Source organism: Ctenocephalides felis, unplaced genomic scaffold, assembly GCF_003426905.1.
Source record: "Ctenocephalides felis isolate EL2017-DRISC unplaced genomic scaffold, ASM342690v1 CF-g0.4_SCAFFOLD_01492, whole genome shotgun sequence".
NCBI classification, from domain to species: Eukaryota; Metazoa; Arthropoda; class Insecta; order Siphonaptera; family Pulicidae; genus Ctenocephalides; species Ctenocephalides felis.
In genome coordinates this window covers 6,782,189-6,808,541 of record NW_020537646.1, presented here as the reverse complement: position 1 = coordinate 6,808,541, position 26,353 = coordinate 6,782,189, and the positions used below count along the sequence as shown (strand labels likewise).

At 28.8% G+C, this 26,353-nt stretch overlaps 2 protein-coding genes across 2 annotated transcripts in view; one reads left to right on the top strand and one right to left on the bottom strand.

The window, feature by feature from the left end:
* LOC113370196 (GPI transamidase component PIG-S) overlaps positions 1–20,037 on the bottom strand; it is a 29,710-nt gene extending 9,673 nt beyond the window's left edge. The window contains exon 1 of the mRNA XM_026610869.1: positions 19,874–20,037. Within this exon, the coding sequence (XP_026466654.1) occupies positions 19,874–19,910 (37 nt within the window). The 5' untranslated portion in view covers positions 19,911–20,037. The remainder of the gene's footprint in view (positions 1–19,873) is intronic.
* Positions 1,345–23,637, top strand: LOC113370195 (protein I'm not dead yet-like). Its single transcript, XM_026610868.1, has 15 exons — positions 1,345–1,635; positions 20,316–20,391; positions 20,465–20,597; positions 20,660–20,776; positions 20,945–21,093; positions 21,194–21,308; positions 21,371–21,456; positions 21,544–21,669; positions 21,724–21,846; positions 21,977–22,183; positions 22,253–22,359; positions 22,442–22,537; positions 22,920–23,113; positions 23,193–23,330; positions 23,405–23,637. The coding sequence occupies exons 2-15, from the start codon at positions 20,345–20,347 to the stop codon at positions 23,543–23,545; spliced, it is 1,779 nt and encodes a 592-aa protein (XP_026466653.1). The 5' UTR covers positions 1,345–1,635; positions 20,316–20,344; the 3' UTR covers positions 23,546–23,637.
* Positions 23,638–26,353: the final 2,716 nt, after the last annotated feature.

Genomic DNA, 26,353 nt, shown 5'->3' with positions numbered 1-26,353 from the left:
AGAATATTCGAAAAAATACTATTAATGCTTTTGTATGGTATACAAAAAACAATTATTACTATGCATTTTTGAAGGTTCAACATCCCCTAGCCTAGATACCCTATCTCTATATAAAAATAGGGTGATCCAAAAAAAATTACAACGATGTATATATATATATATATATATATATATATATATATATGAGGTTGCAATATATATATATATAAAAATTACAACGATGTATATATATATATATATATATATATATATATATTCTTGTATAATTATTTGATACTTGCGTTGATATAAAATATAAATTGAATTCGTTATCATCCCATTAGTTTCTGGGATTAAATAAATACTTTCTGTAAATATAATTAACTATTTATCGAATCAAATTATATGAAGCTTAGGTAAGTTCTCATAGAACTTGTGGTGGTTTTGTTACAAGAGCTTGAACTTGCAACCTCAGGTTTTATGTTTGATACCCACTTCGTCTAAAACAGTAGTAATATCAGTTCTGAATTGAAATAATAGATCTAAAATGATTATAAGTGAAAATGGCATATCTGGGCATTGTTGCAATATGATTAATAATATCATCATAAGTATCATCATAATGGTCAACCTCAGGGTTGCCTTATAATATTATTTGAGAGCTCTATCATTTTCAAACCCGTGATAGATAATCAAGAGAATAGAAACATTTATCTGGAACGTGATTTATGCTTTATATAACTTTTATACAGCAAATAAGATAAAGATAATTGTGTATTTTCAGTTATTTCAGATTTCCGAAGTATACTTACTAAACAATGAAATTAAAAGAAAGTAGAAAGATGGTGAACATAACAGAAACTAAAAGTGAAGAAATAAATCAGATTTACATAATGTTATTGAGTTTTGATAGCGTTTTGAAACTAAAAAAAAAACTTCGTTTGTTTACACTAGTAAAATTTAAAAAGATAAATATAGACTTAAATATGTATTGAAACGACATTGAGTGACATTTATTCATCCATCTTTATCAGGAAGCCAACGTTATCATCTTATCTGTAACCAACTTACCATACTTCGCTGCCGACATGACTTCCCACGATGTGAAGTTAGTTGTACGTCAATTAAAAATAAACACCAAATATTTTTTTTATTACACTACATATTAATTGATCGATTTATAGCACATGTGATGTAAGATATACTATTTTAATAAAAAAAAATATAACCCGCCAAAAAAATGTGAGAAATTCAATGTCAATACGCACACAAATGCGAATTGTGTGGCTACGTACACTGGTCGTTAGTTGTAGAACAACTGGCGTGAACATCGCGATTGAAGCAACTGGTCCCTTCTGGCAGTGTGGAAGCGACCGCGCATCGGAGCGGTTCCCTAAGAAACATCTATCCGTCAATCTATCAAACTTGTAACCGTTAAAAATAATTATAAGAGAATACCTTAAAATAAAAGGTAGTTTTCGTTTAAAATATCCTTAATTGTGAACTATGTGATAATAAGTGTTTTAAGATAGTGCCTATGTTAATATTTTTGATGACGAGAACAGAATAAGAGAACAAAACGGGATACTAAAAGACAAGAGCTTTGTTTGACACGACAGTTGACGAAGACTAGAATGCAATTGTGATTTTGAATATGTGAGTAGATAAATTTAATAGATTTAATCAAAAATCTAATAAAGTATTTCTTATGCGAACGTTTTGGTACTAATTAATTCACTAATACCCATCGCTTCTTCCTTTCAATGTACGAAAACATTTGGATAAGGAACAATTTATTCTAGCGTAAAGTAGTAAAGTGGCGTATTATACGAGAAATCGTATTAAGCACAATCATTTTAACAGATGTTCACTCTATATAACTTTAAACCCTTAATTCTTGAATTATGACTTAAAGGAACAATTTTGCTAGATAATTTTTTCTTTACGCCCTTTGCTTCTTGCATCTCTATATAATAAACTGACGTTTGTGAGTACACGACAAATAGTTTTTGAAAATTACTAGATAATAATTTTAAACCTGATAAATATACGAATAAATATTTAAATTGAATTACTGTTAACGAACTTTTGCTCTGGATCTATAATTGTTGAACACGAAATCATCTCCTAAGTTTGTAAGTAGTTTATTATCATTTTCTTCCAACTATGATTCTAGCAAATTTATTTTATAAAATGTACGCCATTAATGTCATTACCCCAAAGGTCAGATTGCACTTATATTAATTATAATTTTATCAATAATTTATCACCAAATCAACTCCTAAGCTTACAATCGGTTCATTTTAAATTTCTTTCTCGAAAATTTCCCAAAAATTTGATCCATTGATGTCATTAACCCCACACAAAAAGGTCAGATTGCAAAGTTATATCAACCATTATTTTCAAATGTAACCCGTATTAAAATTCCGAATAAATTATACTAACAATGACGAGTACAACTCTATATGGTCAGAATAAGTATCATATTCAATATATTCTATTGAAAGCTCACCTTAAAAACAAAGGAAAAATATGTAGATATTCGTATGTAAGAATTATGAAACCATTCATTTGGAATAAATGATATAGAAAAAATAATCATGCTACTTTCTTAACTTACTTATTAATCATCGAAAAAATTAAAATACTATCTATAAAAAAATTAAGTTGTTTCTGTAAAATTACTATCTTATTTATTTATTGCAAGTATTAATTTTATGTTTTTTTAAAGTGACATTGAAATAAGTTTAAAATTGCGCAACAATTACACGATTTACGATATTATTATCTTTCGCAGAAAAGATATACTATTTTAGCAATAAACGCAATATTGATAATTAATTTTGTAATCTTATGTTAGAGATTATTTTGAGACAAATGTCTAAATTTGCCATTTATGTCGAATTAAATTTCGGGAAGAAAAAAGATTAGAGAATATATTTTTTTATTTAATATACTGCCTTGAAGAATTTGGTAATATATTTGTCTAAAATATATATTTATCTTCATTGAGCTATAACAGGTGTTTTGCCTGTTGCCAAATTTAAGAACACCTAATACTCTATATTTTTACACTACCTTCTTTTCTAAAACTTAGTTATTTTTTTTATTTTGATTTGTGTGTCTTATATTTTAATATTACAAGATACTTTGGTTAATACCTTGGTTTCCAATCTGTGGGGCGCGAAACCTTAGGAGGGCGCAAGGGCAGAAATGAAATTTCCAAAAAATATACAAAAATTGGTTGAAATGGTATAAAAATTAATGAATAATTATTTTTATGTATATTTTGACATGATATTAAATTCTTGTATTATAATATCAGTCAAGTATATATAAAATTCGATTTTTTGAAAAATAGGTGGGGCACAAAATTATTTTTTCTGGTGGGTGCGGTTCGAAAGGGTTGGAAAGCACTGTATTAATCTTAATCTGTTTAGTTTTCTGTTTCAACTTTTCTAGGAAGGTTTTTCATAACTTTATGAAATAAAGTTGGTGCAAAAATATAGAGTGCAGTGTGTTCTTATTTACATAATTAATATTCGTTCTACTCATGTTACAAAATTCTATTGACATATTATATATCAATTTAACCAGCGTGTGAATAAATATAATAACAATTTGGGAAGTATATTGAAATTATTGAGTTTAAACAATAATATCAAATAATGATTAACCTATTTCTTTATGCATTTATATTCATCACGTCATGCTTATCAGGTCAAACATGTAGGCGCTTAGAGTCTGCACATTTACATAAATGCATATTTACATAAATATATTTAAATTAAATATATAAAATAATAAAATTATTTATCTGTATGTATACATTACTTTGCGTATATTTAATATTTATATTGAAACTGCGTAATCTAGAGTGTGATTAATAACCATTCTTTTGCAATCGATGTTTTTACATGCTTTCATTATTGTTTTATAATTTTATTCTTTCCCGCGATAAAAGTTGATATATATATTGATCAGTAGTAATATAAAATTCCTTACTATCACGATAACTAATAATGATTCGCCACAATTCCAGTAATTCATATAACCTTTAACTTTATAAAATTATTTCCATGAAATCCTTTATTTCGTTCCTAATTTGTAATACCACGTGCAGCAATAAGAAAACATATAAACGGTTATGTTCCGAGTGCATTAGCACTTCGTATGTAAAAAGCCGGTTTTTAAGATGCTATCAGAACTCAAATGTAATATAGAATTTAATTTATAACGATTGTACTTTAGAAAGAACAGTAAACATTTATAAGGCTTAATCGTAGAGTAGTTTGAGAATGATTAAGTACTATATTAGCAGGGAATCATTGTGATAAACTAGACAGTTTTTTTTTTACTTTGATAATAATTATTGTCTATGCAGTGAGTAGATTTGATGAAAATACTTTAGTTTGCCAATAAAGAAAAAGATAAATATGAAATAAAACTCTCTGCTGATTCAGATAACCAGATGAAAACTTTCGTTATCATTTTTGCAGTGAAAATTGAAATGCGACTTTTGAACAAGGTTGCAAATTGCCTAAATATGCTGCAGGTGCAATTGCTAATGATAGTGTAGAATTTACACTGTAGATTGTCTAAAAATGCTGTAGATTGTATAAGATTATTAAAGATTTTTGAAAATGCTGCAGTTGGTCTGAAAATGTTGTAGATATTCTGAAAATGTAGTAAATTGTTTGAGAAAGTAAAGTTGGTCTGAAAATGTAGTTGTTGGTCTAAAAATTTAGTAGATTGTCTGAAAATACTGCAGATTGTCTAAATTTGATGCAGTTGCGATTGCTAACTGATGGTGTAGATTGTATAAAAATGCTGTAGATTGTATAAGATTATTATATATTGTCTGAAAATGCTGCAGTTGGTCTGAAAATATTATAGATGTTCTGAAAATGTAGTAAATTGTTTGAGAAAGTAGAGTTGGTCTGAAAATGTAGTAGTTGGTCTAAAAATTTAGTAGATTGTTTGAGAAAGTAGAGTTGGTCTGAAAATGTAGTTGGTCTAAAAATTTAGCAGATTGTCTAAAAACACTATACATGTTTGAAAATGTAGATTGTCTGAAATCTGATAAATTTAGCAGATTGTCTGAAAACACTATACATGTTTGAAAATGTAGTAGACTATCTGAAAATGCTGCACATGTAGTTGGTCTAAAAATTTAGCAGATTGTCTGAAAATACTGCAGGTTGTCTGAAAACACTATACATGTCCCAAAATATAGTAGACTATCTGAAAATGCTGCAGATTGTTTGAAAATGTTGTAGATGGCCTGAAAATGTAGTAGATTATCTGAAAATACTGCAAATTGTATAATTGTAGTTTATCTGAAAATGTCTGAATATGTTGTAGATGGATTGAAAACGTAGTAGATTGTCTGGGAATGTTGCAGTTGTTCTAAAACTTTAATATTTTGTCTGAAAATACTGCAATTTGTCTGAAAATAGAGTGGATTATCTGAAAATGCTGCAGATTGTCTGAAAATATTGTAGATTGTCTGAGAATGTTACAGTTGGTGTAAAACTTCAGTAGATTGCCCGAAAATACTCTAAATTATCTCAAAATGCTATACATATCAGAAAAAGTAATGAATTATCTGAAAATGCTGCTGATTGCAGATTGTCTGAAAATTTTGTAGTTGTCTTGAAAATGTAATAGATTGTCCGAGAATACTGCAGTTGGTCTAAAAAAGTAGTAGATGATTGAAAATGTTGTAGATGGTCTGTCTGAGAATGTTGTAAATTATTTGAGAATGTTATACAAATTTTAAAAATATTTTAAATAATCTGAAAATGTTGTAGATTGTCTGAAAATGACGTAGATTGTCTGAAAATGTTAGAAAATAAGTAAATCTAACCGGAAGCACTTTTTGTAAGAGATACTGAAAAAATAAAACTCGAACTTTTCGTGTTTTATTTTTGATATTTCTTCACTCGAAGATGATAATTAAATGATAAATAATTTTATTAAATTAAAAGGTTGCCTTATAGAAAGAATATGCGTACACTAAAAATTAATTTCTACTTCTTTCGCATATAAGGAAGTTTCACATCTTCCACGCATATTGACTATTTTCATTTCATGAAATCTTAAATTAAATGGAAGATAATTGAGTATAATAAACGCATCAGTTTTAGAACAAAAAATGCAACTTGCAATTATAGTTAATGTAGCGAGAAAACTCTTCGTCCGAACAGTGAGCTTTAAAAAGGACATTATAGTATAATTTACAACATATTTCTACCTACTCCATACAACGTGTTATATATTTTAACGGCCATGCGTTTGTTCTAAAATTAACACGGCGTCCGAGTAAAAATAACACCCGAAGAACCACAGAGGAGCCTTCTTCTTCTCACGAACGTTGCGCGTCATCAGAGAGAAGAAGCATGGAACCGACTCATATAAGATTATCAGCGAACGATGGTCCAATGTTCTATTTCAGATATAAATATGTGTGTTTAATAAGAGATCTCGGAAATTGCGTTGGAAGTTCGAAGTTTATTGGGATGTCTGTTGATAGACACGAGAACATGTGGTTCACGATGCACGTCATACATAATGTAAGTTCGAATCACTTCATACTTGTGGAATTTCACTGATGGATATTTGTGATTTATTATCAGTAAGAAGATTGATATATTTAATGAAAATCTTTATTATATTAATTGACGAATCACAAATCTATAAATATGCAAAACAGGATATACTAAAACAACATCAAAGAAAATTATATTTTGACTCGATTCGCTAGGTGCACCCTGGTTCGTAAGCAATATAACCCTACATGATGATCTGAAGATACTATATATTAAGGACTTTACAAAAACAAGATCATCTAATTATCATCACAAATTAGAAAATGCGCCTCTTGCACTCATTGCTCCGCTGCTCCATACACCAGAATCGAGAAGATTAAAAAAATTATGGACAATTAATTAACTTTGCATCAAATAGGACATACCCACTGGTGTAAATACTTTATATAATTATATTTTATTAATGTCAATCAAAATAGCTTATAGAAAATAACTAATGTCCTGATTGTTATAAAAAAAAATCGGTAATAGCATAAAGGACTGTAAAGGTGCCCCATGAACATTTATATTTGAACAAGCTTTTCAGTGGGTAAACCATAAATATTATTTATTCCAGCTGTTTTTCACATTATTTTTTTTTTTTAAATATTTTGTATGGCTAAACAACGTTTGACGGAACACCTATACATGGTCCTGTTCATCAAGCGCAACAAAAACCAGAAATAGATTTTCCATAATCAGATCAATTTTACTTAATTATTATTTTTTGGTGCATTTCACATTTAGTAGCGATTTGTATCTCAAATTTCATTCATTCATTTATTTATTCAATTGTCTACTTTTCTAAGCTATTCATTTAATTATATCATTCTCGGTAATATTCTAATTGTTAGTTTTGTAAGTATATATTTACATATTGATTGCAAGAATTAAACTACGTAGTGTCTGCATAGAAATATGAGATGACATTGTATTAATTTACTGTACCTTCCTAATATCAAATTCCATGTTTAAGTATTTTTTCTAGAATGTAATACTTTGTTCAGCATTATTCAAAAAAAATATGATTTCATCTTCTGAATTGATCAAGTTTATAATAGCTATGAATTTTTTTAATAATATCTATTAATTTTGCATAAATATTTTTTTAAAATAAAGCTAAACAATTCACGAATTATAGTGTTCAGTGTACTGCCAATAAATTTACACTGAATTTTGTCTAAAAATAATAAACTCTAACAATTTACTAGCCATAAAATTGGACGCGTTAGTTCCAAAGAATACATTAAATTACACAGACCACACACTGGCAATTAGTGAAGAAAAGATTCATATCAAGACTTTATTGCATTTCCAGACACTCGTTGGAAAAATAAAGGTGTTAACTACCTAGCAAAAGTATAATTATTATCATAACTTTTGAAGAAATAGTGCAATTACTTCAGATTAACAGATAATAATCGGAGTTTTCGTCGGTTTATCGATAAATATAAATTATTTCAAGAGATCCATATCAAGAATCTTTTACATTTCCAGACATTCATTTAAAAAATAGCTATTTGAATACTTAACTACATAGGAAACGGAAAATTATTATACAAAACTTTTAAAGAAATATGTCTGTGATTACCCATGTAAAGATTAATAGATTATAATCAGAGTATTTTAATCAATTTATCTAGAAATTCCTGAAAAATCAATATCGATAAGTAAGTTTGCTAATATGCATGCACAAATATGATTGAATATATGGGTGACACATTAATTGCTATGAGGATTTTGTTTGTTAAAAGATATCAGAACAATTAATAATATAAATTATCTCTAATCGATATGGCATATACACATATGCCTTATTTAAGCATGGATATAAATATTTCTCATTCTGGAACATACAAAATTGCATCTATGCAACAGCATAATGGAAATTAATAAAGATTAGAATAGTTTATACAAAATACTACATACTGATCAATCTCAGAATACTTATTAAAAGTTGAATTACATAATAATTACTAAATTATAAAAAATAATATAACACTTTAACAATGCTAATTAGCAGCAATTATACCTTATTAACACTCAATTACTTCTTATATGCAAAAAACATAAAACGCTTGATTACAATTTATTTTATTTACTTATACCGTTTGTCAAATTAATTTCAGTTTATCTTCGAACTATTTTAAATATCTCACGATAGCATCTATTTTTCTGAATTGTTATCTCTATAAGAAAACAATGATAATATAAACAACGAATTAATATTTACAAGATGAGATTTAACTTATGAAAACGGAATTTAATTATACCATAATATTTAATAACACACATGTAAATCTAAGTCTCATGCAAACATTAATTAATTCGGCGGCGATAAACACTAACAATAGTAGCTTCAATTTTATTTGTAAATGGATTTGTTATTTAAATTATTATGGGAAACTGTTATGGAAATAGACTTATAAATATAGAGTAAAAATGAGAAAAATTAAAAGGAAATCTTCTCTTTTTCGAAATGTTTCTGAGCATGTGAAAATAAGTGCTCTTTTTACAAGAAAATAATATAATATTTTGTATTTTAAATTAATTCAATTTTTAATTTTAAACCATTTTTAACACAGTAGCTAAAATAGTGTCATATTGGATATGGACATAATTATGAAGAGCAACCAAACAATGGTAGTAAATAATGTATTAAAATATATTTGGTTCCAATATATAGTTATAATTAATTCAAATTATGTTTTTTTTAAACTGTTAATTCATCATCAATAGATTAATTTTTATTAATATTAATTAATATTCTTAACGTTCTTCGCTGCACATTATATATTATAAATATTTCTATATATATATGTATATATAAATATATATTCAAATCCAAGTTTTAAATAATAATTGTGTACGCGGAAATGTATTTACACTTAAATAAAATTCCAAATACTGGTTTTACGTAGTCCATTATAAATTTAAATATGTTTGTGCACTGTGAATTTCCATAGATAATATAGAGAAGTCCATAAAAGTGGCTCAAATTGGCAATTACATACTGAAATAGGAAAAATAGATGGACTATACACATCTATTGTTTTTAATATTGATTTATTTGTTACATAAAGGAATATTAGGTGACTAACCCTAGAAGCACCTGGCCAGCGCCCAGAAGTGAAAATAAATCTGGTATTGAATTAGCCAAAATTAAATGAAATATATAATTAAAATATAGTGCCCATAGTTTCTGGGGAAATATAAATTTTGATTGTGTGTTGTTATTTTTATAAAGATTCACCGGAGAATCATTACTACTTTAGTGATTTAATTAGTAACAAGCAACATAGACAGATATCATGTTATGCATCAATTCTCGTGTAAAAATCACACCTTGTTAAAATAATAACTATAGTTATAATTAATATTAATATTGCTATTGATATTATCGAAATCCGGTTCATTCTGAGAGAATACCATATTTCAGTTTATTTTTTTATTATTCATTCTTTTTCGTCCTAGTCCCTTTTGAATCTTCTTTTATTATAGTAAATATTTATAAAGTTAAGACATTTTTGTCATTAACCCAAGAACGTCCAATTGTATCTTTGCGTTTTCATGCCATCCTAAGGCAGCTTATAAATGATTCTAAGATCAAGAATTATATGTTTTTCAAGAGCGTTTATACCAGGATCTTAGAGCTAGACTTAATTGCAAATCTCCTCCCCTATTAACTCTCTCTTTATCGTCCATTGGATCACAAACTTATAAAGTCTGAGCCCCTTCATTGCCATTATTGTAAGGGCATTAAAGATTAAGGGGGTTGTTCGTTTTTTTACAAAAAATGCAAGGTATTTGTTTTTGTTTTTCTCGAAATGTATTTATCATAGAGACATGCGTTTTTTTTAAACAAAAATTACAAAATCATAGAATTTTACGAAATTTCCTCTTTTTTTGCTGTCATTTTTTAAACAGGGGGCGACAAAGTCGGCCTTGCAAAATCGATCTATTTTGCGTTGCCACAAAAACAAAAAGAAAATAAACTACATTGAAGAAGAGGTTTGAATCCAGTTCCCCTACCAAAATGAAAGAAAAAAAGCAAGAAGGAAAAAATGGCAGCTATTTAAAAAAAAAGTGTCAAAAAAGGCCCTTTTTGGGGGGGCGAGAAGCTTCGCAAAATTTTTTTGCGTAATGTTATCAAGTCGTTTGAGGTAGGGGGACTAGGTATTGCAGTGGTGAACAAATTAAAAAAAAAATACAAGTCGATCCGACTTGTAGTTTTTTTCTAATTTGTGGCACCGCATTGGAAAAAGTCAATTTGAGAAAAACGTATTTAAAGTTTTTTATATAATGTACTAAATACACAATTTAATTTAATGTACTAAATACACCATGGTGTACAAAGATGCTGACACATTAAAAAGGTCATGTTCATGAGGTATTATAATGAAAAAGAGAGCAGCTGGCATACAATAGCTCGCGGAGCGATGAAAAAAACGGTTTCAGAGGTTCATACATATAGAGATATATATCTATAACTTCTTCAAAAAAATAGATATCGAGATGATTTTTTTTTAAATAATTCTAAGGTTTTTAGCTATCATAATATCAAAAAATCTCAAAATCGAAAACAAATAAATAAAAACCGAACAACCCCCTTAAATCAGTTCGTATTATTCGACCATGAACTTGACGATTTAACCGAGACACATCTCCATGCGGAAATCGGATCCTCATGCTCTTATTCAAGGCGATTTCTGGAATTGGACCTGTTTTCTTGCATCACATCTCGGACAACATCTGATATCACGAACACGTGCTTCCGTTGCGAAAGAATTGAATAATGAAAGAATTATATGTACTGGGTACTTAGGTACTTATGAAATAACTGGCAGGTTCTTAATGAATGGAGTCGATGATCAATGATAACAAATAACTCGTTGTCGAGAGTTAGGATTAGTGAAGTTGTTCTAATTATGATTTTCCAGTCTAGTTGTCGTTATTTACGTATATATGATCAGTTTGCAAAGTACTAGATTGGTTTACATGATATCGTCTTTCTCTCCAAATGACGTTTACCGCAAAAGTGCGTGAAATGCCCACGCATTTGTTGACGTATTCACCGCCGAGGTTGGGTTGGGTCAGTCAGTCAGTAATCGTATTTACAACTCGCTTTTTAGGACAGAGAAAACATTGCCGACTCAATATATGACGTTTATTACGACTGACGCCAAAGCCTTACAAGAAAATGAAAATAAATGCACATATGCATAAACATGTACTGCAAATCGCTTATGGTTTTCACTTATCACTTCGAATTTTATTCGTTTTCGCCATTTATTCTTATTATTCAATTATGCAATTATTTATGATCTTGTTTCAATAGACTTTCAACATTTCTGTTTATAATTTTCATAATGCAAAACTGTCCAAGATTTTTTTTTATATTTGTTTGATGACTAGCTGCTTCATTGACTTATTCGACAACCATCATTTCATAAATTCAAGAAAAAGTTAATTTATTGCAATACGAATAGCTTAACATGATATTAACTTGTGCAATAATATTTAGAATCAACAGCTTGAACTAGGATTCAAGAAAACTCAAGAAAGAAAAAGTTATTTTCAAGTAGAAAAACTTCAAATAATTAGATTATATATCTAATTAAATCACAAAAATGAAAAATTACTTTAAATAGACCGCTGAAGATTTAACATTGTTTTTTTTTATAAATTTGCTTTAAAGTGAAAATATCAATAGAGAAGCCTGCTTTTTTCAATAGTTGCACATTACAAAAACTGATCTTAACTGAACTAAACATTTTTCTTAATGAATGATTGACTTAATGAATTCTATATACACAAATATTTTTATAGTCTTCTAATTCATTTTTATCAGAGGTCAAAAGTATGAAGAAAGTTTTTACCATATGAACTTTAAATTATATGGATACTACGATACGATTTCTTATTACTATGTTATTTGATGTATAGAAAAACAGCTACTTTATTTTATTGTTTTCTATGTCGTTTACAAAATCTAATATAAATCAACTATATTAAATCTGAGGTAGCAACACTCGAATTAACATAAATATTTTCTGCACATTTGTGCAAACCCGTCGAAAATCTGCAAGAATCGAGTTTCTTCCTGCTTCTCATTTTTGCATATTTATTAACGTATTTGAAAATTAAAATGATATAATTATTCGCGTTACAAGTTTTGTATAAATGCCATTATGTTTATTTATTAGAAACAAGTTTTGCAGAATTGTTAAAATATTGATATCTTACGAGTTTTGTTAGAATAGATTGGATTGAGTTAATTAATTATGTTAAATTAAAAAAAAACTGGATTTAATTATTAATAGTATAGTATTTTTAATTTTCCCATCTTTCTCTACAGTTGAATTCCTGAACACGTGTAATATCATATATCGGTTTGATGCACTCAAGGGAACCATTATTCTTTTGAATAATTTTAACTTAATTAATGATAAATAAATTTACAAAGTAAATATAACGAATAGTTCAAAAGCTAACAAAATATCTATCTAAACTAGTTATAAATTGATATTTTACTTCATATAAATATTTTTGTTACCATTGCCTCAATAATAAGATGAAAGTCTGTTTTATTAGTCTAGTTGTAAGTCAATGGAAAGATATATGTGTAATTTGCAATAAAATCGATAAATTCTTTATCATAAATGCGCAATTGCATTCGTTTTGTGTAAACAAATACTTGATATAATATTCGAGTTATTTTGCATCAATAAATTATTTACAAAAAAAAACTTAAATTGATAGACATAAATCATTTAATCTCTACGTGCATTATTAAAAGAGACTTTTGGACCAAATGTAACGCATAAGGAAAATAAATAATACGTAATTAAAATTAATTTTAACAATTAAAATTAATTTTTATATGTATATTATAATTATTAAATCAACATATCTGTAAATTAAAAGTGTATTAAAATTTAATATAGAGAAGATAACTATTTCTTCTAAATTCATTTATATCTGTAAATTAGACTTCTTCACATTTCAGGATAAATTACCAAATTATAAAGTCCTGAAGCAAATAGTTCAGGGTTTTGAATTGCAAAAATATAAAAGCTCTCAGAGTTCTGGTTTATTAAGGTTGTATTTCAAATAAATTGAAAATATCATTTATCAAAATCTTGTATAAAATGTAATTTATTTTAATCAATTTTACTTATTGTGATATGGTCCATACAAGTCCCAACCTTGAGCAAATATTAATTGATATACATTTTATTCGTTTTATGTCTTTTACATCTTAGTAACGTCTTGTACTGATTTCTTACGACACAGGTTAATAATGTAACAAATTGATAACCTCTGTCTGAGATAAAAGTCGAAGGATATATGACAATTATTGCAAATTCTATACACAAAAAAATGTATTGCCAAATTGAATTATTTATATCGATTAGATTGAAATGGCGCGTGGCCACTGGTTTTAGATTAGAGTCACAGTTTGCTAGATAATCTTCTTCTGTATCACGAAGGTCGACCTTGGTGAAAAAAAAAAAACTGGTCGCGAATTATATTTATGTCAATTGTACCATTTATTTGTAATAGTAGAAATATAATAATACCAAAATATTCTGCTACATAATGGTGAAATAAATTATTTTAATATTTGTAACCTTACTTGTTAATTCATATTAGTTTTTTAACTTCCCGTAGGGTAAGTTATTGTAATGGGCCAAAAATTGAAAATTTTTACATTTCTCGACGTTTTGAAGGTTTCTGAACATTTTGGCATACCTCAGAAAAAATGGATGTGTGTGTGTATGTATGTATGGATACAAATCTCCAGTCACGTTTTCGGGCGCACGGATCAACCGATTTGAATGGTTCAGAAAACATTCGATTCCTATTGATAAGGAGATGAGCTGATTAGTTTTTGGCAAAGGCAGGTCCAGCAGTTACGGAGATAAAGAGCAAAGAGTGCAGAAAATATAAATCGAGTTTTGGAGAGAACGGAGCATCCGATTTGAATGATCTAAAAAACATTCAATTAGCAATGATTGGGAAAAGTGTTTATTAGTTTTTTGCAAAGGCAGGCCCAGCCATTTCGAAGATAGGGAGCTGAATGTGTAAAAAATGGCAGTTTTTGAGAGAACTAAGCGTTCGATTTAAATAATTCAAAGAACTTTCTGCTTGTCTTAACAAAATAATGGAATGGAATTTTGTCATTTTTTGACTGATATTAATTTTTAAAATTTCAATGTAGCTAAATATTTTTTTCACAGATAAAAATTACATTATAGTTTGATAATGAATATAATGATGTCGTCTTGATAAATTCGTACTATGAAATTTCATGAAAAAGCATTTACTACTTAAATTTTCCAAATCGTTTCGATTCTGTTGACACTATTAATTTTTGAAAATATTGACAATCTAAAGAACATTGAGAACTTTCAAAGCATGCATAAATTAATATAAAATGTGGATAAGTATACTAAATTTCAAAGTTCTTATCCAATAGTTGCTCAATAAAACTTTGATTTTCATCTAAATCATGTAAATGATTTATGATTCTGAACATTTTGCGATTTAAGCTATTTTAACATAATTAATTTCCCGAAGAAGTTTGTTTTCGTCCAAAAATCCTAATTACCAATTTTATGGTTTCTCGACGTTTTGGGCCATCTTGAATCGAATGAGACCAAATTTAGAAAAAGTTTTTTTTTTTTATTTTAACCGCCTAAATGAAAACAAAATTAATCACTTTTACTAACCACTTTTGAAAAGGTTTAATTTATAGTAATATTTCTAGCATTATTTCTATAATATATTATAACCTTCGCTGTACTTTTTAGATATATTTTTAGTACATGTATTAGGCAACTAAATTAGATTACAACTACATTATAATTATTTATTGAATTATATTTTCTGAAATTAAAATTAAAGTCTAATTTTTAGGATTTAATAATGTCACTCCGGTTGTATTAAGAGGTATTTGAGTATAAAAATTCAAAAAATAAATTTTCTTTTTTTTTTCATTTTTCACTTGAAATTTTCGGGGAAACTCTCAGACATATACTAGCATCACCTCGAAATTTTAATGTTTACTATTTTTATAAAAAATCAAGAAACAAAAAAGTAGTAAGAAATTGATTCTTTTTATTCAGTCATTATTTTGTCGAAGATTTATTTTTTAACTTAATCCTAGAATATACCATAGCGACATCATTCTAGATTAATTATCTCTTTTTTTTCATATCGGATTACCATGAGGGTTGCAATAGTCGGCGTGGTCACTTGTCAAATTTTTGAGACCCACCACCATCAACCACTGCTAATTTTTAAAAATATTATCTTTTTTTGTTTTAATTTTTTCTGTACTCTTGATGAAGAAATTATAAAAAAATTATAGTTTAAAAATTTATTGCCTTTTTTACGATGATTCAAAAATGACCTAGAATGCCTCTAAACTAGAATACCCCCTCTCGAAGAATTTCATTTTCATTCATTTCATCAAATGTTTTCGGAAATGATAATTTCCGGAGACGTGGGCTAAGAATTCTAGTCTCTAGGACAGGATTCTTTCATGGAATTCAATTACCCATGGGACTAACAAGTAAGTAAAGTTCCCTCACTGTCACGGTCAAATCGATTAGTGTAGAGACAGTAATATGTACGTGCATTTTATATTTATCGTTGACGGACGACTAACTATTCCACAAATCAACCGGTCAACAATGCATCTAATCACCTTGTCACAGGTGGTCGTTGATGATTGCATGTTCGTGCATGTCATTTTTTCTCTGAGGTCTTTCATAAATCGATAAAACTGGAACTGTACGTAACTCTGAGTAATAACATAAATTTTCGCGTAAAACTAGAGTTTGTAACGCATAGTGGAAATGACATAAAAAGAAATAGATTATTATACACATCTCTTTTGGCTTATCAGATTTTTTATATAAAGCAGCAACCAAAACTTAACAAGTCCTTTGAGCCGTAATTCAGCCTTTTTTTTAATAATGTAGCTTTATAGATGGCAACCCAAACGGTTATATGTACTATTCATTATCTACATATATATAAAAATAAGTCAGGTTTTCTTTCCTGACGATTTAACTCCAGAACGCACGAACCGATTTCGACAATTTTGCATTCGTTGGAAAGGTCTCGGGCTCCGCAAGGTTTATAGCTAAGAAAATTACCGGTGCATGGCATCGTGCTTTAATGCAAATTGCTAGAACTTCATGCACTGTAATTAAAAATTCGAGTAATGACATTAGTGATAATTATCATAATTATGCTTGGTTAAGTCAACGAGCAATTCTTGCCAAGAAATATGATGACACGCACTGAATTTTACCCTTCCATCACAAGTTGATGGCGATTTGGTGACATACCAATGATTCTGACTGGTCTTCCGTTTGACTTCAAACGATTGCAATTTCCAGTTCGCCTTGCGTTCGCAATGACAATTAACAAGTCGCAAGGCCAATAGCTTAGTGTTTGCGGAATAAATTTCAAATAGATTATTTATAAAATCATTGTTTTTCACATGGGCAGTTATACGTTGCCTGTTCACGAGTTGGAAAACCATCCGCTTTGTTTGTGTTAACGCCAGACCACAAAACAAAAAATGTGGTTTAACAAAGAGCACTTCAATGAAACGGATAATTTGCGGATTCATTTTCATTTACTTAGAGAAGTTCAACTAAAAAACACTTCATTTTTGTAATCGAAATAAATTCATTACTGTTGTATAATAAAATCAAATTTTTCCTTTTAAAATATAAAACAAACAAAAAATTTCTTCATCTTTCTCACGAAACTATTTATGTTTGCTAGTCTTCTTATATATAATCATACTTAATTCCAACCATTTATTAAAATCAGCAAATTTAAATTATTGTAACAAATATGTGTCTATTTCATTTATCTCTAATTAACGCGCAATTATAAAACCAAAATCCACACTCATAAATTGAACTTTGATCTATTATTTCCAGATAAAATTAGTTCATCCTTACGTACATTTTTTCTAGTTTTATGCAAACCAATTCGAACCAGATGAAAGCAATTAGCAAAACTACAAATTTATAAGTTACATTCGTTGCAGTTTGTTAATGATGATTTATTGTCATCTTACAATATTAAAGACGTCAGCAAATGCATTGTTTCAATCAAACAGGGTCAAGTTGAGCACATCAATATAAGAGACTTCTACAAAGCCGTACAATTTAAATTGCAATCTTTGATAGAGATGCGGTTAATGTTGTGCAATTATGGTGATCAGGAATAAAACATAGTTACTGGACAAAGTCAGTGTCTATATAAGCTAGCCTCGATACACAATGATATTCAAATTACAATATTGAATTATAGCAACTATTTAATAATAAAATTACATGCAATAACTATTTATTACATATTGCAACAAATTACGTATGAAACATGATGCTGACTGTGACATGGATAAAAAAGATAAATTACAAAAGATGTATTTCTTAAGATGAAATGGGTAACTTGATCGAACATATATGGATAAAAGTATTAAATATGTATGATACAGCTACAAAAATGAGTGAAAGATGACATGAAAATGACAAGAAAGATTAATATTTGCAAATTTCGTACTCTGGTCCCTACAATTAAATGTAGGGTACCCATTAAATTCCTAATACGACAGCAGGGCATTTCTGAATTTCAATGTCCTGTTTCAAAAATAAACGAATCATTTCGTTATCAAATTTACCTCGTGCTTCCGAACGCAAACTGTTCTAAATTCGTGAAAGAATGCAGAAAAAACATTAATTTTAGAAAAATAAAGCCTTGGAACGCGGTGTCGGTGGTTATCTGAGTATAGAAACATCGCACACAGGTTTACAGAAACATTTTTTTTATTTTAGAGATTATAAGACAGACAAAGTACATAAGATACATCTTGCGTCATTAAAAAATTTATTGAATCGAACGCCCACGAAGCAGAAGATATTAGCACAGCGCCAGAAGTGACCTTCCTCAACTAAGCCCAAAATAGAATATAGTACATAGATACTTGTCATGGTAAAAAGACATTTGTGTTCCCAATTTTGGTAAACTTTTGAATGAACAGAAGCCAATAATTATCTAGTATACATTTATTGAAATTATTCTTTTAGTATAACTTATTGCATAACATAAACTGTATTGGTTATTAGTTGTGCACCTATAAAGTGCCCAAAGATGAATTTTGACTATATAAATTACAAAATAGAGAAAAGGAGTGTATTTTTATTTAACAAAGGACTCTAGATTTCGGATAACAAGTATATATGTAGTAACAAAGAAACTACTTGAAATCTATATTTAATATCGATCACAAATAGTATTATCTTAGTCGAGGTATTAATAATCTATTTCCTTTTAGTTAAATACAATGGGAATAACAGATGTTATCATTTTAAGAATGTTTATTATAAATTCATTTATTCTGAAATCTGTGAATGAATACAAAGAACAGAGATTGAATATTTAACAATGTACACTACCAAGTGTTAGGTTTCAAGAAATGTTCATTTGCCTTGTTATATTGTAGGAATATTTGTACTTTATTATATTATAAAATAACAGTAAGATTCTCTTATAAAACAATAAATGAAATATAGACAGTATGTTGTTATAAATGTACAAGTTCAAAACAGCTCTTTATCAATCGACATGTAATAATGTAGATACTTGTACTCCATATTAAATTTCGATCATCAAAAATTATATCTCTTCTTAATCTAATATGCTTCTATTTGTTTTTTTTTTAGTCGAATAGAATGACAATAATGATCAACTTTAATTTGAGAATTTGGAACAACAAAACGATGGTTTCGAGATAAATGTGCTTGTTGTCCTGTAGCGATACAGAAACTTAATCTGTTATAAATTAACAGTAACATTTTTGTTTAAAAACCTTTGGAAAAACCAATAAAACAAACCATAAAATACAGTCTACAATAAAGAGGACATGTGTATCTTAATTTCAATTTACAATTTCATAAAGTATAATAAAGTAGATACTCGTGTTCCATATTCCAAGCCAATAATTAAAGGTATCACTCTTTAATAGAATGTGTTGTTCATATTCTTCTTTTAAGTTATATGGAATGAGAATAATTATAGTCTTCATATTTAGGATTTTAGAACAAAATTATGGTTTCAAGATGTGAGTGCTCGTGCTTCTAAGTAGCCTTTAGCAATACTTTACTACTTTAATCTGTTACTAATATTGAACAGTAAAATTCTTAAACAAATACCTTTGGAATAAAAAGTATATAAAATTCAATATATAAAGCATATCTCAAATAACTTACCATATACATAGGGTACTTTTCCTGTATCATCAGGCATTTTTGTATGGAAAATTCTAAAACTGCACAATGATGTTATTAAACACAACCTAACCTAACAAATTACATTCATGTAATTTTAGATTTTTATGACGTCGCTACAAAAACATTTTATTTTCACTCCTTATTACTCATGAACTAATTGCATACTAATAACTACTAACATTTTATCTTTCTTTTACATTATTAACTCAGTAAAAACATTTTATTTTGAAGAGTTTAGACACGATTTTGACATTTAACCAACTTTTTATTTATTGGCGCTGGTAGCGCTCTTTTTTATTCACGTCGTTTTTGTGAACTAATTCTTTGTCGATAAAGCAGATATCTTAACGGCTAAAAATTTAAAATATACATTATAATAGTAATACAAAATTAAATTACTAATTAACATTTTTCATTTCAGATTAAATTTTAAAATAATTAGAAATAAAAATGTCGACCAAAGACATACAAGCTCAGACAAATGGGGATGCTGACATGTAAGAAAATGTTTATTTGAATATTAATTCAGAATGGTTCCAATTAATTTTAATATTTTATTCCTTTTTTCAGACCTCAGAGGCGACCCCAACATAGGGGATGTTGTAGCAAAATGTTATATTTTTTTAAAGTTTATTGGAGAAGTTTTGTAATAGTATTAGCACCAATATTATTAACCCCGGTCTTTCTTGTAAATAATGAACCGGTAAGTCATTTATAAATAATGCATTAAATGTATCATTTCAAATAATTTTAATTTTGTTTTAGAAATTCCGGTGCATGTATGTAGTTATGTTAATGTCTGCATATTGGGTTACGGAAGTTTTACCTCTACCAGTCACAGCTATGTTGCCAATGGTTCTATTTCCAACAATGGGAATTCTGGTAATACATAAATCCATTCATTCTTTTATTACAATACAAGACAAGATACAAGTAACAAAATACTCATTTAATTCAGAACTTTATAATCTGGACACATCTCCACTTAATGGACATGGACCTTTCGAATTAAATTTTATCAGAATAATTTATGTTATTTGTTATTTTTAGGGAACTGATAGAACATGTATGATGTACATGAGAGAAACAAATGTGATGTTCATTGGAGGCCTGATTATTGCCTTGGCCGTAGAACATTGTAATTTACATAAACGTCTTGCCCTTAAAGTCATCTCAATCATTGGATGCAGTCATAGAAGGTTAGTATTGTCTCAAAATAGAGCGCACTGTACTCCACTGCTTTCTTCGATAAGTCATAGCCAAATATCTTAATTCTTATGAGTATTTTTTTATTTACAGATTAAATTTTGGTCTAGTCGTTGTTACCATGTTTGTCTCCATGTGGATTTCTAACACAGCTGCTGTAGCCATGATGTGTCCAATTATGCAAGCTGTTTTAGAAGAATTGGAAACGGTAACAAAATTTAACAAAACACTTGATAGTTCAGAATGTTTCAATGTTTTCCTATATTTCAGCAAGGACTTTGTGAAATGTACATTAAAAAGAAGAGCACTCCAGAATCCGAAGAACGTATGCTGCAAAGCAATGAAGCTACTGATGAGTACGTAAAATTTATATATTTTTATTGAAAAGTGATTAAATCGACCATTGAAAGTTTAATTATCAAATTAATCATTTATTCCCGCAGGCCCAAACGACCATCCAAAACTACTTTATGTTACTTCATGAGCGCCGCATATGCATCCACTCTGGGAGGTGTCGGAAGTATTGTTGGTTCCGGAACCAATCTCACATTCAAGGGCATTTATGAAAGGTAATTCGAAATTAAATGTTAAAAATATTGTTATCTAATAAATATTTTTTGCAGTCGATTCCCAGACGCTCCAGGAATCGATTTTCCCAAGTGGATGTTCTACAATGTCCCTGGTATGTTGATCTTCACTTTCCTCACCTGGGTTTATCTACAATGGCTGTACATGGGCATGTTCAGGTAAATGAAACATAAAGTTTGAACAGATTTTATGTAATAATACATATCAACTTAACTTTTGCACTGCACTGCTCTATTCTTTGGTATGTATGTCAGAAAATGAATTTAATTCCTTCTTTGTTTATTGCAGACCTAACAGTGTTGAAGCCAAGCAAGCAACTTTATCAAAAGAAGGAGAACGTGTAGCCCGTAGTGTAATTGAAACAAAATACAAAGAATTAGGACCTATGTCTGTCCATGAGAAACAAGTAGGATTTTTGTTCTTATTGTCTGTAGCATTATTCTTTTTCCGTGCTCCTGGATTTATCACTGGATGGGCTGAAGCTATCACCGACACGTGGGTTCAAAACAATATTTATGCTTTTCTGCTTTCACACATCATTAACCATTACATTTATTATTTCAGTAAAGTGAAAGATGCAACACCAGCTATTTTCGTTGTGATCATTCTCTTCATGTTACCACAGAATTTGGATTTTCTTAAATTCTGCAGAAGCAAAAAAGGCGAGAAAGGTAAATAATAGATTTATCTAAAAATCTTCAGGATTTAAAATGATCAAATGCTTTAACTGGTATTTATTTGTGACCATTTTAGGTGAAATTGAACCATTGCCAACTAAACCTGCCGGAGCTCTCATTACATGGAAGTATGTTTTGGCTAAAATTCCATGGGGTCTTATTTTCTTGCTTGGTAAGAATATTATCTTGAATAATTTTAAGTAGTATATGATTAGTTAGAAGTACTAATTAAAAGTAAATGAAATTTTCTTTGCGTTTATTTTCGCATATTAGTTGAATAAAATATTGAACTTAATTTTAAAAAATTTTGCTAAAATGATTATCAATCTTAGTTGGCTTAGTAATTTTTGAGAAATTATAATTGACTATTTATTTTCTAACTAATAGTTTTGAATTCAAAATTTTACAGTTTATAAGAAATAACTTTCATAAAGACTTTGTTTTTAAAAAGAATGCTTTATCCCCTTAACATATATTATTTATCAAGGTGTTGATATATATTTTATCAGAAGCCCCAACACAATTTGTTTTATCTTGTATTTATTTTCTTCCAGGTGGTGGTTTTGCATTAGCAGAAGGCAGCAAGGAATCCGGAATGTCAGAATACCTAGGTCAATGTTTGATCGGCCTGAAACAACTGCCACCACTTTTGTTGCTCTTCGTAATCTGTCTGACTGCCGAATTTCTGACCGAGTTTTCATCCAACGTTGCCATTGCCAACATCATGTTGCCGGTTCTAGCAGAAATGGTAAGTTAATAAATTAACATTCTATGTTGCTGAAGAAGTTATTTTGTTAATACCTGTATTTAAATTGTTTTTTCATTAGTCTGTAGCGATAGAAATGCATCCTCTTTACTTGATGTTGCCTGCAGCATTATGCTGCTCCATGGCCTTCCATATGCCAGTGGGTACTCCACCGAACGCTATCGCCGCCGGAATGTGCAACATATCAATAGGAGACATGGTTTGTACATAAATACAGCAAATAAATATTCTCTTAGTTTTCTTACCCATCTATCATCTATCCCTCTATTACAGGCCAAGGCTGGCATAGGACCATCAATCGTCACATTGCTCGTGATCTGGGCCAGTTTCCCAACCTGGGGCTCCGTTGTCTACCCCGAATTGGTCACCTTTCCCGCATGGGCCACACCAAGAAACGTTACAGCAGGATTTTAAAAAGACTCATTCGAAACTCTCTCAAGTACAATATCGTTTGAGATTAAATATATAAGTAAATTATTGATCACAATTATGGCATAGATCCAAAGCCCGCCAATTGTTATTAAAGATGTTTCAACTTTCTTCTATCATCATTTATAAATATTCTGATGCTTTACTTCAATGAAGTGTATTTGCATCATTGTATCTGCATTTTATTTAAATATGTTCGGAATTGTTTTCTGAGATGGATATTAGGATGACAGTACTAATTCTCTAGGTTAATTAGTAGAATCGTGTTTAATATAATTAGTTTATTATAATTAATCGTGGCTTATTAATAGCAATGGTTTCACACAATTTATAGGCATTGAACAAGTTATTTAATTCCGAAATATTTTTGTATAGTAATTTAGTAAATATATGACAATAATTATTTAGAAGTAACTTAAATCTATATCTATCTAATCTCGTTATTGTAAATAGTATATAAAAACCAATCATTCTTATAAAAATAATATGTCGTGCATATGTTTTTAGAAGAAACTATTTTTACATAATGATTATAAACTTCTATATTTTATAAGAATATGCATTAAAAATTTATTTAAATAAAATTTTATAGGAGTGTGTTTAAGTTTTAAAAAATAAAGTCAATATGTTTATATAAAACTATATACACTTGTTTACTTTATAACTATTTCTTCTGAACTGCAAAATCCAATCACACTTTAACGATTTATATAAATATAATATTTGAGCAATAAAATTTAGATAATTTATGGCTACAGTCAGCTAATTGGGTTGCAACTAATAAATCAATTTATAATAAAAAAAATATATTTTATGGGCACCAAGTTAAACATTATTAAGTATATTTATGTATTTTTCATACAATTCTTTTATCAGAAACTATTTCTATTCCACTATAAATGTTTCAACTGATTATAAAACTTCAATACAAAATTAAAAGTAAATACTGAAATGATTGAAAAATACATTTTCAAAGTTTTCATATTATATATGTGTGCGAGCACTATACAGGTACTCAGATAATTATTTTTTTTAAAATAATGAGTTATTTTTTAGACTGAAATTTTTAGGTGACTGCGGAAACTTCGACATGTGATGATTTGCAAACTCCTGTAAGTATTTGATATAAATTATTTTATATGTATATATATATATACATACTTATATATATATATATATATATATATATATATATATATATATTATATTTTATATATATATATATTTATTCCTTCAAAACCAATGGGAATCTACTAAGATTCCTAAGTTCTAAAGGCGAGTGCTTGCAGCGCCTCTATGCCAAATCGTTCCCAATTCCTGAGGAACTACTGGGTTCATATGAAACTAAATCCGGTACGGTATAATTATATATCTAGTCGCGTATAAAGCGATATATAAATGTATATATTGATATTCCTTCAAAACCGGGACCATAATTATATATCTAATGGCGTATAAAGCGATATATACATGTATATATTGATATTCCTTCAAAACCGAGGCCATAATTATATATCTAAGGGCGTATAAAGCGATATATATATGTATATATTGATATTCCTTCAAAACCGAGGCCATAATTATATATCTAAGGGCGTATAAAGCGATATATACATGTATATATTGATATTCCTTCAAAACTGAGACCATAATTATATATCTAATGGCGTATAAAGCGATATATACATGTATATATTGATATTTCTCTTAAGCCGGGACCATAATTATGTATCTAATGGCGTATAAAGCGATATATAAATGTATATATTGATATTCCTTCAAAACTGAGACCATAATTATATATCTAATGGCGTATAAAGCGATATATAAATGTATATATTGATATTCCTTCAAAACCGGGACCATAATTATATATCTAATGGCGTATAAAGCGATATATAAATGTATATATTGATATTCCTACAAAACCGAGGCCATAATTATATATCTAATAGCGTATAAAGCGATATATACATGTATAATTGATATTCCTTCAAAACCGGGACCATAATTAAATATCTAATGGCGTATAAAGCGATATATACATGTATATATTGATATTCCTTCAAAGCCGAGACCATAATTATATATCTAATAGCGTATAAAGCGATATATAAATGTATATATTGATATTCCTTCAAAACCGGGACCATAATTAAATATCTAATGGCGTATAAAGCGATATATACATGTATATATTGATATTCCTTCAAAGCCGAGACCATAATTATATATCTAATAGCGTATAAAGCGATATATAAATGTATATATTGATATTCCTTCATAATTATATATAAATTCCTTTAAAGAAATCCAATGGGAATCCACTAAGATTCCTAAGTTCTTAAGGCGAGTGCTTGCAGCGCCTCTATGCTAAATCGTTCCCAATTCGTGAGGAACTAACGTTGACAGTTCTTGCGTAAGAAGGAATCCAATAAGATTCCTATGTTTCTAAGACGATTGCATGCAGCGCCTCTATGCAAAAATGTTCCCAATTCGTGAGGAACTACGTAGTCACTACCGGGTTCATATGGTTCTGTGTTAGATGGCGCCACCGACCTAAACGTCTGACGTGTTTTGAATTGGCGAAAAACCGTGGATATATCCAAGACATTTTCACGATATTGAAGAGAGTGAAAAATCTTTAGTTCATGATATTTTTTATATTAAAACAACACTAATATTGTTCGTTCGTATTCCAGAATAGAAAATGTCAATTAGCAAGCACAACCCACGGACTACCAACTTTACTTAAAGCAATCCAGGAAATAGCTCAAAACGATTTTTGGCAGA